Here is a 16,293-nt window from a genome sequence, read left to right on the forward strand (position 1 = left end):
GCGGAGATGGGGATAAGGAGAAACTGGGTCAGGGAGGGGGAGCGAAAGCAGGGTAGGGGTAAGGGAAGGTAAAGTGCTGTTTATGGAAGCATACAGGGAGGAGATGGAGAGACAGCAGAGCAGCTAGTTGCAATCAGGAGGTTAGATATAGAGCCGGATGGGGGCACCAGAAAGAGAGAGAAGTCATTATAGTCGCTGTCCTGCACCCACATATCCCCTTTCCTGTTCCCATTCCAGCATTACACAGCCCTCTATTCCATCAATGCACTCACAGTCCTTTTAGTTCTCTCCTTTCCAGTTGCCGCACCCCCCCACCCCCCCCCCCCCCCCCCGGTCTAACCAACAAATGGAACCTAGCTATCCTACTCTCTCTCTCTCTCTCTCTCTCCCCACCTTGCCCCTGAATGGTCCCACAAGCAGCACTTTACCGTCCCCCTCCCCTAGCCTGCCTCCCTCCCCCCCCCCTGCCCCAGCTACCTCCTTATCCCTACCACTCAGACTGCTTCTTCCGGCATGCACTGCTGCTTGCAGTCTGGCCTCAGCAGCCAGAGACTGTGGTCGTGTGTTGCATTTCCATGTGTGTGTGCGCGCGTGTGCGTGTGCACTACCTAATGCCGATGAAGGGCTTTTTGGCCGAAAGCTTATTTGTTTGAATGTGGTTTTTTTCCCCCCTCTCTCTCAGGGACTCAACATCTGTGCTAAATTACTTTCATTGTATTCTTGTTGATGTCCCTCCATGGCCCTTTTCTCTTGTTCCTAGTTAGACCACACACAGCATCGTTGAGGGTCGAATTTTCACGTTTTTGACCCTGTGGTTTTTCTGCAATTCAGTTCTTTCATGGAGGCTTTACTCCATTCATTTCTGCAAGAACAGCAGGCACATACAGCCTTGTTGTAACAGTTGGCTATTTCACCCAGGCTCAACTGCCGGTTGTTCACTCCCTACCCTGCCACAATGAATCCACCAAAGACTGGGCTGCTTATGAGAAATGGCTGTGCAAACATTTTGTGGCATTCTGGGTGGTCGACACAGAGGTTTGTAAGACTCTTTTCTTATTGTAGATACCCCCTCATATGTATCACTTACAATGTCAGTTAGCTCCTCTGCAAGAACAAGAGTAACTTTCTTTTGACGATAGGTGTATTGTCACAACTGGACACATGTGGCCACTGCATGTGTTGAATTCTATAAATGCCATGAACAGCTGCAGTGATCTTATCAAGCCAAGGTGGCTGAGCTTCAAATACTGAACCAATGGGAATGGATAAAATGTTTAAACTCAAAGAAGCCATTAGGTTCAGTAAAAGTATCTGAAAAATAAGGTTATTGAAAATGACAGTATCAAAACTGGGCAATGCACAACAAATAAAGGATAATTGTACAGCCTACTACACACAATGTTTTCTTTCACAGAAGAGATTACTGTTGAGTTTCTATCAAAGATAAGTCAAGCAACACACTACCTCTTCAAACACACTTCACAAAATGACTATGGTGGTAAATTCAGATAATTAAAACACATACAAAGGTTTTACAGTTGTCCTTCCTACACATCACTTGCACACAAAAGAGAAGGAAAGAAAATGAAAGTGGTACTCACAATGCCACTTCTGCCACAAACCATAATGTGACATGTGAAGTATAAATGTACATTTAGGAAATATATTTGTATATGGATATCTTGCAACAATGAATGTGTCAAAATCAATGATGCATTGTCTTATATCTGTTCATGTGAAACAAAATAGAGTTTTAATAATCAATTACCATACCTATAACTGGTGTTGTAGGCAGGGGATGATCTTTACGTATCATATTAAGGAATGCTGCAGCTCTTCTCTTTCTCTCCAACTGAATCTGCTTCTCTCTCGCTGCTGCTGCTATTTTCTCACGTGCAGCAGCTGCTAAACGGTCTTTCAGACGTTCTTCAGCTGAAATACCATCACAATGTCCACATCATATCTGGTTCTACAAAAACTACGTCATAATGGCATATTTAACACATGACATACAAAGTTTTTTCCCTGTCAGTAGTCAATTTCACTGATACTTGTTGCCAATTTCAGTGTTATTTTTCTGGTGGCTTACTTTTGAAGTACCGTATGTTCCTTATTTTTATCATATTTCAGTAGCTTCAGTGTTATGTCGAACATGAAAATACACTTATCAATTACTTTGTATTTATTGAATGCAAACATCACATTTACTTACAGTACTGAAAAAAAGAAACATTTACATTAAATCTATTAATTATAATCAATTAAATAAAAAATAGTTGTGCAACCATATATTGTTGAAAGATTTTAATAAGGATGTGGTGCTGTAATTTTAAAGTGGTCCCCTGAGACATTATGGTGCTGATCCATCACTGTTGTGTGAAAACTGTGAGTATATATTTGAATATGGAAGAAAAACTGCCTTCAGTACAACAGTAGAATTTGACAAATGACCACATTTCCTGCTGTCACAGATAGTTGCTTTACAATAAATTTCGAAGGGATTTCGGAATACCCATACTGCCAAGACCTGCCATGTCAGCTAAACATAACAGATTCTTTTCCATACCATTATTAATTGTTAGCATCATTATTATACCAGCTTTGAAACACATACGAGGGTTGTTTTTAAAATAAGGGCTGTTCGCGCGTATAGTCCCGTGGTTTGCGCGGACGCCGCAAGAAGCCACCGCGCCACTTTCCGGCATCCTTCCCGTTCACACTGATGCAAGTTGCAGCTCTGTAGCTGACGTGTACGCATCGCTGTGCTACTTTATAATGTTTACGATTATTGAATCGCCCGCTGCGTGTGAGATACGGTCAGTGATACATTTTTTGACCGCGAGAAGCCTATCAGCTGCAGAAATTCATCGTCAGTTAACAGAAGTTTATGGCTTGAATGCAATGAGTGAATGCAATGAGTGAAGGTAAAGTGCGTCAATGGGTTAGAAAGTTTAAAAATAGCCGTCAAAACATCCATGACGAAGAACGCTCAGGCCGGCCCTCTGTGATCACTGATGATTTGGTGGCTGCAGTCGAAACAAAGATTCGTGAGGACAGAAGATTCACAATTTCCACTCTTTCTTTGGAATTCCCACAAGTTTCAAGATCGGTTTTGTACAAAATTGTGTCTGAAAACCTAAACTTTAAGAAACTGTGTTCTCGGTGGGTACCCACACTCCTCACAGAGGACCACAAAGGGAAGAGATTTGCCACTTCAATGGACTTTTTGATTCGTTACGAGGAAGAAGGGGATGACATGTTGAGTCAAATTGTCAGTGGAGATGAAACATGGGTATCCCATATCACTCCCGAAAGCAAGCGACAATCGATGGAATGGAGACACACAACCTCACCCGTCAAGGTCAAAGCCAAACAGACGCTATTCTACAAGATTATGGCAACTGTGTTCTGGGACCGGCGCGGTGTTTTGCTAGTGGACTTTATGCCACGAGGAACGACAATCAACTCAGATGTCTACTGTGCAACTCTAAAGAAGCTCCACAGAGCAATTCAAAACAAAAGGGGCGGCATGTTGACAAAAGGAGTTTTGCTCCTGCACGATAACGCTAGGCCTCACACCTCTCAAAAGACTCGGGATTTGACTGATTCTTTTGGCTGGGAAGTTTTGGACCATGCACCATACAGCCCCGACCTTGCTCCTAGCAATTTTCACCTTTTCCGGTACCTGAAACACCATCTTGGCGGGCAGCGCTTCAATGACGACGAAGTGAAAGCGGCCGTGAACTCTTGGCTGTCGGAGCAGGCGGCCGAATTCTTTGAAGAGGGAATTAAAAACTTAGTTGTACGGTATGACAAGTACTTAAATAAATAAGGCAACTATGTAGAAAAATAGGTAAAAGTGTGTAGAGTCAGAAAATAAAAGTTTTTTTACAAAAGTATTTGTTTCTTTTTTAAAAAATAAAAACGGCCCTTACTTAAAAAACAACCCTCGTACTTGCACCAATCTGTGGAGATAAAGAGTTGTCCAATATAGTATCGAGGTGCAACCCAGTGGGTTTCAATCTTTCCTTTGCTACTTCATGAAATTAATATTTGCCTCTTCATGTTTTTCAAAAGGTTCCTAGTTACCTGACAAAAAATTCATGTTTCCACAGTAGTAAAGCCACTTTCAAAATCTTCCATAATTGGTCCCAAGCCTAGCTGAAAAAGGACGCGGGGAATCACCTCCTCTCCCCAAGGGAGTCAGATGATGAAAATCACCAGCTTCAATAGCACGTGAAAGTGAGAATCTACATGGCTGGGAAAGTGGAAGAACTTTCTCCAGTGCAAACTTTAATTTCATCCAGACACGGTACCTACAATGTCATGGCTGTGACAGGAGCTAAACTGCAGCATCTGTACTCCAGAACAGCACCTCCAAAAGGTTTCAGTTCTCATTACGAGCAGCCCCGTATCCATCCTCTGGGGTTCACTACCTCAGTTGTCCGCTACTGTGGTAGCTTAATTAATATTTCAAATTTGAAACTAACCAAGGAGCATATGGGACCTAATCCTCCATCGGGAGGTACTTAGCCCCTGGCAACCTTAGTTAGCGGAAGCAAGCTTTCGGATTCTGGGGAGACGACATCAAATGTGAAGGTAGAGTCAGAGCTCCCCAATACCTCAGCATTCATAATCAACTGGGCATAGAGAATAATATCAAACTGGGCCTTTAAATTGGGCACCACTAACAGACAGACCATGATCAAAGTTGGCAAACTAAAGTCAGTCCTGGACAGTAAGAAGGAATTTGGAACTAGCATCTGACAAGAGAAACTCCCCATCGCAACCTCCCTCAGATTTAGTGGTTAGATGGCCCAGTGCACAGCCCAACAAGCACACAAGCAAAACAGAAACAGTGAACAGTCTAAGAACAAGAAGTGCAATAAAGAGCAGCCTGATACACTAATGGCATCGTGGGTAAGTGGTCATGGTGTTGAACTGCCAAGCAGGCGAGCCCCGTCAACAATCTCTCATGATCCCCCCCCCCCTTTTTTTCCTTCCCACAACATTATGAATTGTCCGGCAGGTCACTGAAATGTCTGTTCTCCTTCTGTAGTCATGGCAGTTATCACACTATGCATTGGTTATAGAGTATGAGTCATATGATAAGAATACATTACCATCACAAGTAAATGAGATGAATAGTGAGAGCAGGCGAGATACCACACAAATATCTCACAGAAATGAAAACAACAAATAAACGGATGTGAACTATGTTACAATGAAGGAATTCAATAGGCAAGACTGCCAAAATGGAACGCAACTTCAAAAATGTTAAAAACTATGTTCTGACATAGCTCGAAGAAACTATGTGATTGTGAAACTGTTGAGTTCTTTTGTTGCAGCTTATGTGACGAACTATTATGTTTTCATCATTTCCTCGGAAGTGATCACATCCACATTCATACAAACACCTATTTCCGGCAAGAAGACATATCTCACTCACCTGCCAGTCATACAAATTAGGTGCATCAATGAGAGATTTCTATCATATGACACACGAACTGTCACTAATGCCATGTATGACACACCAGACATGTTTTCCGATAGAAGATTTGGTTGACTTGTCATCGTGTCATCAAACGTTTGCGGTTCCTATTTGAAAGCCACTTCCTTTCAGCTGCTAATAGATTACTTCTGCAGAATCAACTGTCATTATAGGTCCCAACCTTTAATGGACGTTACACCATGTCACAGACACAAATTTCGATAAGGCAGACAGCAAAATACAAAAAGTGGCACAAGGGAGGTTTGAGCATGGCTCACCGGCTTGGCAGTCCAACACCATAACCACATCGCCATTTCTCTGCCCAGTTGCTCTATATTGAACTTCTTGTTCTTGGACTATTAAATGTTTCTATTTTACTTACACATTCTTCTCTTTTCATGCTTGAACTGTGTTCAGTTTTGGAAGGGCTGTCAACTGCGCCCTCTTACCACTAAATCTCAGGGGGATGCGATGGAGAGTGTCCTATGAGAGATGTCAGCTCCCTTTCCTTTTACAAATTGCCTGCCTCATCTACACAAGTTTGAGGCCACAGTATACAGTGCACTGTTTATTTAAGGGTGTTGTTGTGATGTCACAATCATGGAAGCATGGCACTGCCTCAGGGACTAATGAGCAGAGACAAGTGTTGCTTGATCGGCAACATCCTCCTATCTCGGTGTCAAGGGGGCGGGGGGGGGGGGGGGGGGGGGGGTCACATGGCTCAAATTTGTGGCGAGGCAGACTGAATTAGGACATTGGAAATGTTTGTGTATGCACAACGACTTTCTTAGTGTAGTCTTCCGGAATTGATTAATTTTCTGTGTAATAATCTAGTTGTGCATGGTAGGTGATACATGGCTGCAATACTAAGCCCTCTTGTTGCTTGTTCTCTTAGTGTTAATTTTGGCTCCAAGAAATTCACTCTTTGTCTGAAAGGGTAGATCGAACTTTTACAAGTGAGCATGATTGTTCTCACTGTGTAAGAGCCTCACTGCCCCACCTGTCTCGTCCCTGGTGCGATTGTAAATTGGAGAGGAGGCAAGCTGAGTTGCAAATTCCTTGCTGTTTAGGTTTCTTAGTCCATGCTCGGCACTACTTCTGGAATTATTTTCTATTCTACCATTCTTTGCAATATCCATAGTGCATGAATACTATAAGGTTACTCAAACTTGCCATTCTCCCCGAGTGCTGCAACTGTGGCAGTGTTGAGCGTGTAGTGGTGGACATGTACATTTAGTCTGTACCAGCATCATGGACAGTACGGTATGCTGCTTTACAGGACTCTCTGACTGTACTGCTTTTACAGCTGTGCTTCTATATCCCTCACTGGCCCCACCACCTTCACCAAGAAGGTTGCTGCTTGGAAAGTTACGAAATTTTGATCTGTTAACTGTTTCATGTAACTGCTGTTTTCCTCATTCTAAAGGCATAAGTGACCAGTGGAGGTCACCGTTCGCTAACTAACTTAATTGTAATCTAGTAAATCTGTTATGTAACTGCTGTTTCTCTCATTCTGAGGACCTAAGTACACAGTTATTCTATACATTTGGAACCCCTTGTTCTGACAGTGTAATGTGTTTTTAAACTTGGCCAAGTTTTTTTGTTAATTGCTACGGGAAGCTACTCCTGGTCTCAATTGATCATTCTTTTAGTTTAGTGGTTTACTTAACGTAACAGCCCTCCCCTTTAATGCCTGGGGCTGTAACAGCACTGGATTTGGGGACCTCACGCTTGGTTTGACCACAGTTGACTGTATTTCATAAGCGCAGTGCCTATATGCAAACAAATTGTTTTTATTGATTGGCGACTCCATGTTGTCTTGTGCACAACGACCAGATAACAGGTATACTTGAAAAAAGAGACAGCATTGGTCGTATATTTTTACTATTGCAGAATCGATTTTCTGTCACTGAGTGACCATCTTAAGTGCTATATTATATAACTTAAATTGGGATGCACTGTTGACACTATGCATTACGGCGATCACATAGACTATGTGATCGCCGTAATGCATAGTGTCAACAGTGCATCCCAATTTAAGTTATACAATATAGCACTGAAGATGGTCACTCAGTGACAGAAAATCGATTCTGCAATAGTAAAAATATACGACCAATGCTGTCTCTTTTTTCAAAAATTGTTTTTAGTTATTCCTTATTGTGTCAGGTCAATGTCCTGTTGGGTTCTATTTATTGTGTATGGTGCTACCACTCACTCTTGTAAGAGGAAAGCATGTAATCTGCTTTGCAAGGCTTAAACCTTGTACTTATGGGATTTACCTGTGCCGAATGTTCTGGCCATGCGTTGTTAGCAGTGACCGGTCTTGCACAGAGTGTAGTTCCTCCATAATGAACGTTTCTTTATTTTTTAACAGGGGAAAAAAAAAGGCCACACTGCCAAATATTGAATTTGTTTCTTCAGTCACTGAATTCAAATGTTGGCTATGGTGCCAGAATTTGTTTCTCACTTGAGCTATAGAGGCCTCACCTATTCCTAATATTTTGTGTGTTTTCTTTTATTTTTAAGTCTAAAGTTCTGGATGTTCCATCTTAGTTCCATGGTTGTTTAAATGCTGAGTCAGCCCAGTGCGGCAAATTTGTAAAATTCTTTTCATAAGTAATGGCATCCTGTATTTAAGTTACTTGTGCTCATGACTGTTCTCCCAGCTGTGTGCTTTGTTAAAATTGTAGAGTCTGTGGTTTGAATTATAACAACATTCGGTCATGACTTTAAAGGTTTGCAGTTTAAGGGATTGTCTACAAAAAGTTATAATTTGATAAAAGGCCCTGTTTCATTTTATAACGGTTGTGGTATCCAAACTGTTGTTCCCTTGAAACTTCCTGGCAGTTGGTAGAGCACTTGCCTGCGAAAGGCAAAGGTCCCGAGTTCGAGTCTCGGTCCAGCACACAGTTTTAATCTGCCAGGAAGTTTCATATCAGCGCACACTCCGCTGTAGAGTGAAAATGTCATTCTGTTGTTCCCTTTTTAATGACCATTTAATGTAATTGTTGCTCATCCCGGAAATTGTTTCTCTTTATATATGTGGTAATAAAGTTTTTCAAATGGTGAATGATGTGTATTTAAAATCCTGGCCAAGTCCTTCCACGTTTTTGATTTTGGTTAAGCCACAGCATTAAAGGTGACATTTCAGCATCCTGGCATTGCAAGAAACAAGACTGAAGGATGAGGACACAATGAAGTCCAAATGGTATGTTATATGAAACAGAAGACCACATCACAGGGTTAAGCAAGAGACTTTTACATTACAAGAGAAGAAAACACAAGTGGTGGATGAATGAATGAATGTGAAGAAGGTGTCTAGAAGAAAAATATGGAGGGTTTTCCAGGAAACTAAGAAAGAGAATGAATTTAAAAATCTATGAAACAATGAGAAGCACAATCACTAAAATATACAAAATGATAGGAGAAAGACACAGAATGAAAATTTGGAAGAAACGAATTATGCATTGAAGAAAAACTAGACATGAGCCTTCTTTAAGGACGTGAACAGCAGGACAAAGGACTATGAAGCAAGAGAACCATTTGTGAAATGCAGGCCAGAGTGGCCGAGCGGTTCTAGGCGCTACAGTCTGGCACTACGCGACCGCTACAGTCGCCGGTTCGAATCCTGCCTCGGGAATGGATGTGTGTGATGTCCTTAGGTTAGTTAGGTTTAAGTAGTTCTAAGTTTCTAGGGGACTGATGGCCTCAGCAGTTAAGTCCCATAGTGCTCAGAGCCATTTTTGAACCATTTGTGAAAGGGCATGATGGAGAAGGTCATTATGTGAGGAAACAGTGGAAAAAAGCCAACAATATTCCAGTACATGAGAATGGTGACAAAAGGTCCTGGATAACTGCCCGAGGGACCTCACTAGTGAACATTAGGTGTAAGATACTTTTTTGATTGTTGGCAAATAGGGTGGAAGAGCAGCTGAGCCAAAATCGATAAATCAAACATCCCAATAAGACACACTGGAAGTCTCAAGATAGCTCCCACTAACAAACTTGCAGGACACATGTTAAAATCACTATTTGAAAACTATAAAATAGAAGATGGAAGAACTATAAGGAACACCTCACAGTTAATGCAACTCATAAGAGATACAAAAATCCCAACTCAGTGACCCTTTACTCTTTTGACACAGAAAAAACACACACATACCAGTAACAGAGACAATTAGAGCTGTAAAACATTGGAGCATGAATAAAATGAAAGGTGTTTTTCTTGTAAATTAATACAATTAAAAACGATGGCTACTGAAGGTGTACAGATTTGGTACAAAATAAAACGTAACATAACAGTAGACTACTTAGCCTTTGTCAATGATATAGCATTACTACATGAGAACGAAGAAGATGCAAAAGTGGCATGTAAAATCTTGCTGTAGGTGCTGTGAAAACCAACCTCAGGATAGCGTACATAACACCAATATCTTGAATGTGGAGACTAACCAGAATGTTGAAGGTCAAGTGACGGCAAATGAACAGCTTCTGTTACATGGGAGAAATGTAACAGGCAAGCTACAAACCAACAATAGCAAACAGACAGGTCCCAAATGCTGCAGAAACTACTTTCTATTGTGAAGACAACATATGGAAATAAAACCTGTCCACAAGTAGAAAACTGAGGCGTTATACATCCCCAATCAGAAATACCACATTGTACGCAATGGACACGGTCATTTTGGGCAAGACAGCCTGTATTCAGTGAGGAGGAGGAGGAACTGAAGATCTTGAGAGGCAACCAAGGAGAAGAAAAAAAAGGGGGTGAAGTCTGAATACATAGATCACAGCAGGAGCTGTATGACAGTGTTTAACCAATTACAAGCAATCAATCATATGGAGGAGAATACTGAGATTTGCCAAGGATGGAGGGCAGTACACTGACCAAGCAGATATGGAGCACAACAGGATTAACAGAAAACAAGTTGATAAAAGAAGTCATGGTCAGGAGGGAGGGGGTGGGGGGTGCGGATTTGGAATACAATCAGAATAAGTAAAAAAATCCATATGTAGCAATGCAGGAAGGTACAGGTACAGAAACGCAGTGGAAGAAAAGTAGGATCATGGAAACAGAGATAGCCAGGAGCAAGAGAATGAGGAAGTATTGGGAAGAAAAAAAGACATACTGAAGAGTCACCCACAAACCAAAGCTGTTTCAAGGTGGAATATAGATAACAGTTTTATCTGCCAGCCTCACACTTCCTAATACCTTCGCACAATAAAGTATACCAAAAAGCGACATGCTTCTGAGAGATTGTTATTACAGTTCTCCAAATGAACTACACATTTCATAGTATTTTAACCACCAAATACAAGACTTCGGCTTCACAGTCAAATCAATCAGCATGACATGTTCAATTTACTTGTATTAGCACAGGAAATGTGATGTGTCAGAGTTGTTCCTGTCACTCCAAGAGAATACTGTAAATGTTCATTTCAATAGTTATTAAATATTACTTTTACTATTTTGGAAATTAAATTAAATTTGTGGTGATAGCCAAATCTTTAGCACAGTTTGAGGTTTAGGTTGATTGAAGGTGATAATTTGTGAATTGGTGAATCCAGCGATAGTGTTTCCATAAGAAGCAATTACACTCTCATACAGCATGACTAATTCTGTCATATATAACATGCGACAAAAGTGATGTTGGTACGGTGTTATGTCTCCTGTGCTGCGATGCAAGCAAACTGGGCAGGCACCATGTTCATTCTCATGTTTACAATGTTACAGTGTCGTATTTGATTATTTCCATACTCATATATGCAACTTGCAAAACTGTGCAATTTAACTGATACACTGCATTAAACATCTAACCAGCATAATTTTTTTTGCTGAAGTGTCAGGGAACGGGACATTAATGAATGAAACTGTTACCAGAATAGGGTTTATTGGAAGCAGCTTATTTTCACCTGACTTCACCCTGAATGCTTCAAATCTCTATGCAAGAAGTGAAGTCATTTAAAGGATATACGCGAAAAAGTCAAGATTCTACATCAATATTAATTAATTATCAGTGATCAATATTAGAGAACAGCTGCCTTCAGATTTACAACATTTTTTACACGTAACAGAGGAAATGATAAATTCTGTGACATTTCAACAACAACGACAACAACAAAAAAAAACACTGATTTTGCATTATAGTGTTAATGATAGAATTTGTGTTATTCTTTGTAAGAAATTTTCATGTCTCTGCTATTCGAATAAGAACAAAATCGTTCTAGAATGAGGAACACAACTGTGGCATCAAGCAATTCAGTAGCCTCCTAAATGGCTAACAATAGACCATGAGCGAATACTTCAAACTTTAATCTTTCACCATGAGAATCTCTTTGTACTCATCTTCCTCTATACTCCCAAATGATGCTTTCAACTTTCTTCATCCTCTATCTGACAACTCCTCCCTTTCCTCCCTCCCCCCGCCCCCCACATGATAAATTCTTGTTGCCTTCATTATTCTTCCATCTTAGATACAAATTTTATGCCTAACAACATTTTCTTATTTTTTCACTTTTCTTCCATATTATGAATAAATTTTCTGCATAACAACTTTTTCTTATTTTTCATTTATTTTCACTCCATTAGTCTTCTTTCATCTCCATCCTCTGTTACATAATTGCAATTAAATTATCCCTTTGATCTCATGTCACAATACATACATATCCACTTTTTGCCACTGAATACTTAGCCTCTGTTGTCAGTTGGTGACTCCTTTTGATAACCCCGTTACTAAACGTGCTGGATCCGACATATCATATTACATTATTTCAGTACATTTATCTCTCAGCCTTTTTCTCTAGACGCAGAATTCTAAACAATAATCTCTTCTCAAGTCAACTACTAAAGGTTATCTATATCTGCGAAACCCATCAGTCCCTTTTTATACAAAATTATTCATTGCCATATTTTATTAAGCTATTTGTGGCAGCTTCCAGTTTCTTTTACCTGTACAATAAAACTGCTTCTGATGATACTCCCTGCCATTAACTATTACGAGAAAGGTAGAACAGCTGTTAAAATTAGTTATTCTCTAACTTACATTTTCTTTAACATGAGAAATGTAAGTTATCAACTGATTTTAAGACTATTTTCTCCATACATTTCTCTAAGAATATAGTAAAATTAAAGCATGAAAGCATGGAAATATCTGTTACTGCACAATTTTATTTCACAAAATGCCTGAAATGTTGTATAAAATATTTATGTAGCAACATCTTTTTTCTTCTTTTAACTTTAAAATGAAATACCAGTTTTTGCAATAAAATTTAAAAATAAATAACATACCCCACTTGTCCTTATCAACTGCTGGCTTCTTCTCCTCTGCTAGCTCGCCCGTCAAATCAATGACCTCTGTCTCCTTTCGAGTCTCTTCTTTCTCTTTCTCTCTTTCCTTCTTCTTCTGCTCTGTGTGCTGGACACTCTGTCGCTGTTCTGCTTCCACTTGAGGCTTCCTCCGATCAGGTACTGACTTCTTGTGCTCAATTTCCCCTTTCCTGGCATCCGGCATATGGCGTTTTCGATCTGCATCCATTCGACGGCGTTCAGAAGCAGCAGCTCTCTTGCGTTCTCTTTCTCGCTCACGCTCTCTATCTCTCTCCCTTTCTCGTTCTCTTTCCCTCTCCCTCTCCCTTTCTCGTTCTCTTTCTCTCTCTCTTTCTCTATCCCTTTCACGTTCTCTTTCCCTTTCTCTATCAGAAAAGTCATGAGTTCTTTTCCGGTCTGAAACTTCTGTAGGTCTTCTGCTCTGTTCCTGTCTCCTACTTGATTCTGATCTCTTTGTTGGTTCCACCCGCTTCACGGGTTCCGGTTTTTTCACAGATTCCTGTTTTTTGTTTGCTTCTGATTTTTTGGACTCTTCGGACTCTTCTTCATCTGAACTTTCCTCTATAGGCAAAGCGCTTCTCATTTCCAATAAACCTTCCATCTCTCTTGGTTTTTTAATAGAGAAGCAGACAGGAGCTGGAAAGTGAAATAAAATGTCAGGTACAATATTTCCCAGTACTTCTTTTGGCATTTGTTTTAAACAGAATAAAACCCTACTTAAAACTTTATAAGTTAGGAACATTAGCTACACTGTAATACTGTGAAACTATAAAATACAACAAGAGCAACATATTTTGGCAAGAAGCACAATATATCAAGAGGTATATAAACTAACAGAAGTGTCTTTAGTGTCTTTGGTGTGGCTCAAGAATAAAAGTACTCTCGGCAATAAGGCACAATTCTCACATACCTTTGTTCGAGGCTGCAGCAAGAATGTAAAAAACTGTGAATATAGTCCAAAGCAGATTTAAACTGCCTTTATAGCTAAACAAAACATATCACAGACACACTCTCACTGCCATTATGGCACACAAATCTAGTGCATGAGCTCTCAGAATGAGGGCAGTAACACTAGCAAAGATGCTACACCACACAAAGAGTTGTCTCGTTACTCCGTAAACAGAGAGGAAATGCTTATCTTAGTATGTTTTCAAAGTGGCACAAAGACAGGCAACTAATTTCAAATTTCTGGAATGTAAAATTGCATGTTTCACAAAACACAAAAAAGTAGTATCCTAGGAGTACAACATCAATGAATCACAACTGAAATCAGTCAACTCACACAAATACCAGGGTGTAATAATTGGTAGGGACCATAAATAAAATGGTCTCCAGCTGCAATAATGTATAATGATGTTAATATTCCATAGATGGAAAATATTACTGACTTAATATTTGATCTTGGCTAAGAGATTGTAACTTTATGTATGGTCTCTGTGAAGCAATTAACCTGATCTGATGACTAGCAGGCTTGACAACTTTTGCAGTTATGTTGTACGTGTACTGATGGAATGTAATTTTTGGAAATTTTTTCTGTGTGCACATGTGCAGCTGAGGATGAATCAGCTGTCCTGAAACTGATCACGTAATTAAAAAAAGTTATAAAATGAACTATACAGCCAGAGACTATTTTATTTACACGCCTGGAAATGGAAAAAAGAACACATTGACACCAGTGTGTCAGACCCACCATACTTGCTCCGGACACTGCGAGAGGGCTGTACAAGCAATGATCACACGCACGGCACAGCGGACACACCAGGAACCGCGGTGTTGGCCGTCGAATGGCGCTAGCTGCGCAACATTTGTGCACCGCCGCCGTCAGTGTCAGCCAGTTTGCCGTGGCGTACGGAGCTCCATCGCAGTCTTTAACACTGGTAGCATGCCGCGACAGTGTGGACGTGAACCGTATGTGCAGTTGACGGACTTTGAGCGAGGGCGTATAGTGGGCATGGGGGAGGCCGGGTGGACGTACCGCCGAATTGCTCAACACGTGGGGCGTGAGGTCTCCACAGTACATCGATTTTGTCGCCAGTGGTCGGCGGAAGGTGCACGTGCCCGTCGACCTGGGACCGGACCGCAGCGACGCACGGATGCACGCCAAGACCGTAGGATCCTACGCAGTGCCGTAGGGGACCGCACCGCCACTTCCCAGCAAATTAGGGACACTGTTGCTCCTGGGGTATCGGCGAGGACCATTCGCAACCGTCTCCATGAAGCTGGGCTACGGTCCCGCACACCGTTAGGCCGTCTTCCGCTCACGCCCCAACATCGTGCAGCCCGCCTCCAGTGGTGTCGCGACAGGCGTGAATGGAGGGACGAATGGAGACGTGTCGTCTTCAGCGATGAGAGTCGCTTCTGCCTTGGTGCCAATGATGGTCGTATGCGTGTTTGGCGCCGTGCAGGTGAGCGCCACAATCAGGACTGCATACGACCGAGGCACACAGGGCCAACACCCGGCATCATGGTGTGGGGAGCGATCTCTTACACTGGCCGTACACCACTGGTGATCGTCGAGGGGACACTGAATAGTGCACGGTACATCCAAACCGTCATCGAACCCATCGTTCTACCATTCCTAGACCGGCAAGGGAACTTGCTGTTCCAACAGGACAATGCACGTCCGCATGTATCCCGTGCCACCCAACGTGCTCTAGAAGGTGTAAGTCAACTACCCTGGCCAGCAAGATCTCCGGATCTGTCCCCCATTGAGCATGTTTGGGACTGGATGAAGCGTCGTCTCACGCGGTCTGCACGTCCAGCACGAACGCTGGTCCAACTGAGGCGCCAGGTGGAAATGGCATGGCAAGCCGTTCCACAGGACTACATCCAGCATCTCTACGATCGTCTCCATGGGAGAATAGCAGCCTGCATTGCTGCGAAAGGTGGATATACACTGTACTAGTGCCGACATTGTGCATGCTCTGTTGCCTGTGTCTATGTGCCTGTGGTTCTGTCAGTGTGATCATGTGATGTATCTGACCCCAGGAATGTGTCAATAAAGTTTCCCCTTCCTGGGACAATGAATTCACGATGTTCTTATTTCAATTTCCAGGAGTGTATAATTACTAATGAGATTAGATTTACTTTCATTCCAATTGATCCGTAGTGAGGAGATCCTCCAGGATGCAGAACATATCAGAAAAACAATCAATGACAAACATTTTAACTAAACCAAATAAGCTAATATACCTTCCACAGGTCCCAAGTGTAATGATAGTCTTTTTTTTATGAACACTATATGAAAGGATCATTTTACAACACTCATTTACTACAATCACATTAATGCACTGAACTTAAAAAAAGTTTTTTTTATAAGGTAATAAACATATAATAAAACTACTACATTACTTATTTACAATGAACACACTACTGCACTGAAATGCGTGCAGAAGTTAGACTGTACTTTACACACACACACACACACACACACACACACACACACACACACACACACTAGCGGTCCCGACAGACG

General features: G+C 41.5%; 1 protein-coding gene across 3 annotated transcripts in view; it reads right to left on the reverse strand.

Moving 5' to 3' along the window:
* LOC126202892 (splicing factor, suppressor of white-apricot homolog) overlaps nt 1–16,293 on the reverse strand; it is a 158,858-nt gene that overhangs the window by 42,892 nt on the left and 99,673 nt on the right. For all 3 annotated transcript variants that reach the window (XM_049936965.1, XM_049936962.1, XM_049936964.1), the window contains exons 10-11: nt 12,780–13,454; nt 1,774–1,932 (exon numbers count right to left, since the gene is read on the reverse strand). In XM_049936965.1, coding sequence (XP_049792922.1) covers nt 1,774–1,932; nt 12,780–13,454 — 834 coding nt within the window. The remainder of the gene's footprint in view (nt 1–1,773; nt 1,933–12,779; nt 13,455–16,293) is intronic.

The sequence above is a fragment of the Schistocerca nitens genome, chromosome 9 (assembly GCF_023898315.1).
Source record: "Schistocerca nitens isolate TAMUIC-IGC-003100 chromosome 9, iqSchNite1.1, whole genome shotgun sequence".
Lineage (NCBI taxonomy): Eukaryota > Metazoa > Arthropoda > Insecta > Orthoptera > Acrididae > Schistocerca > Schistocerca nitens.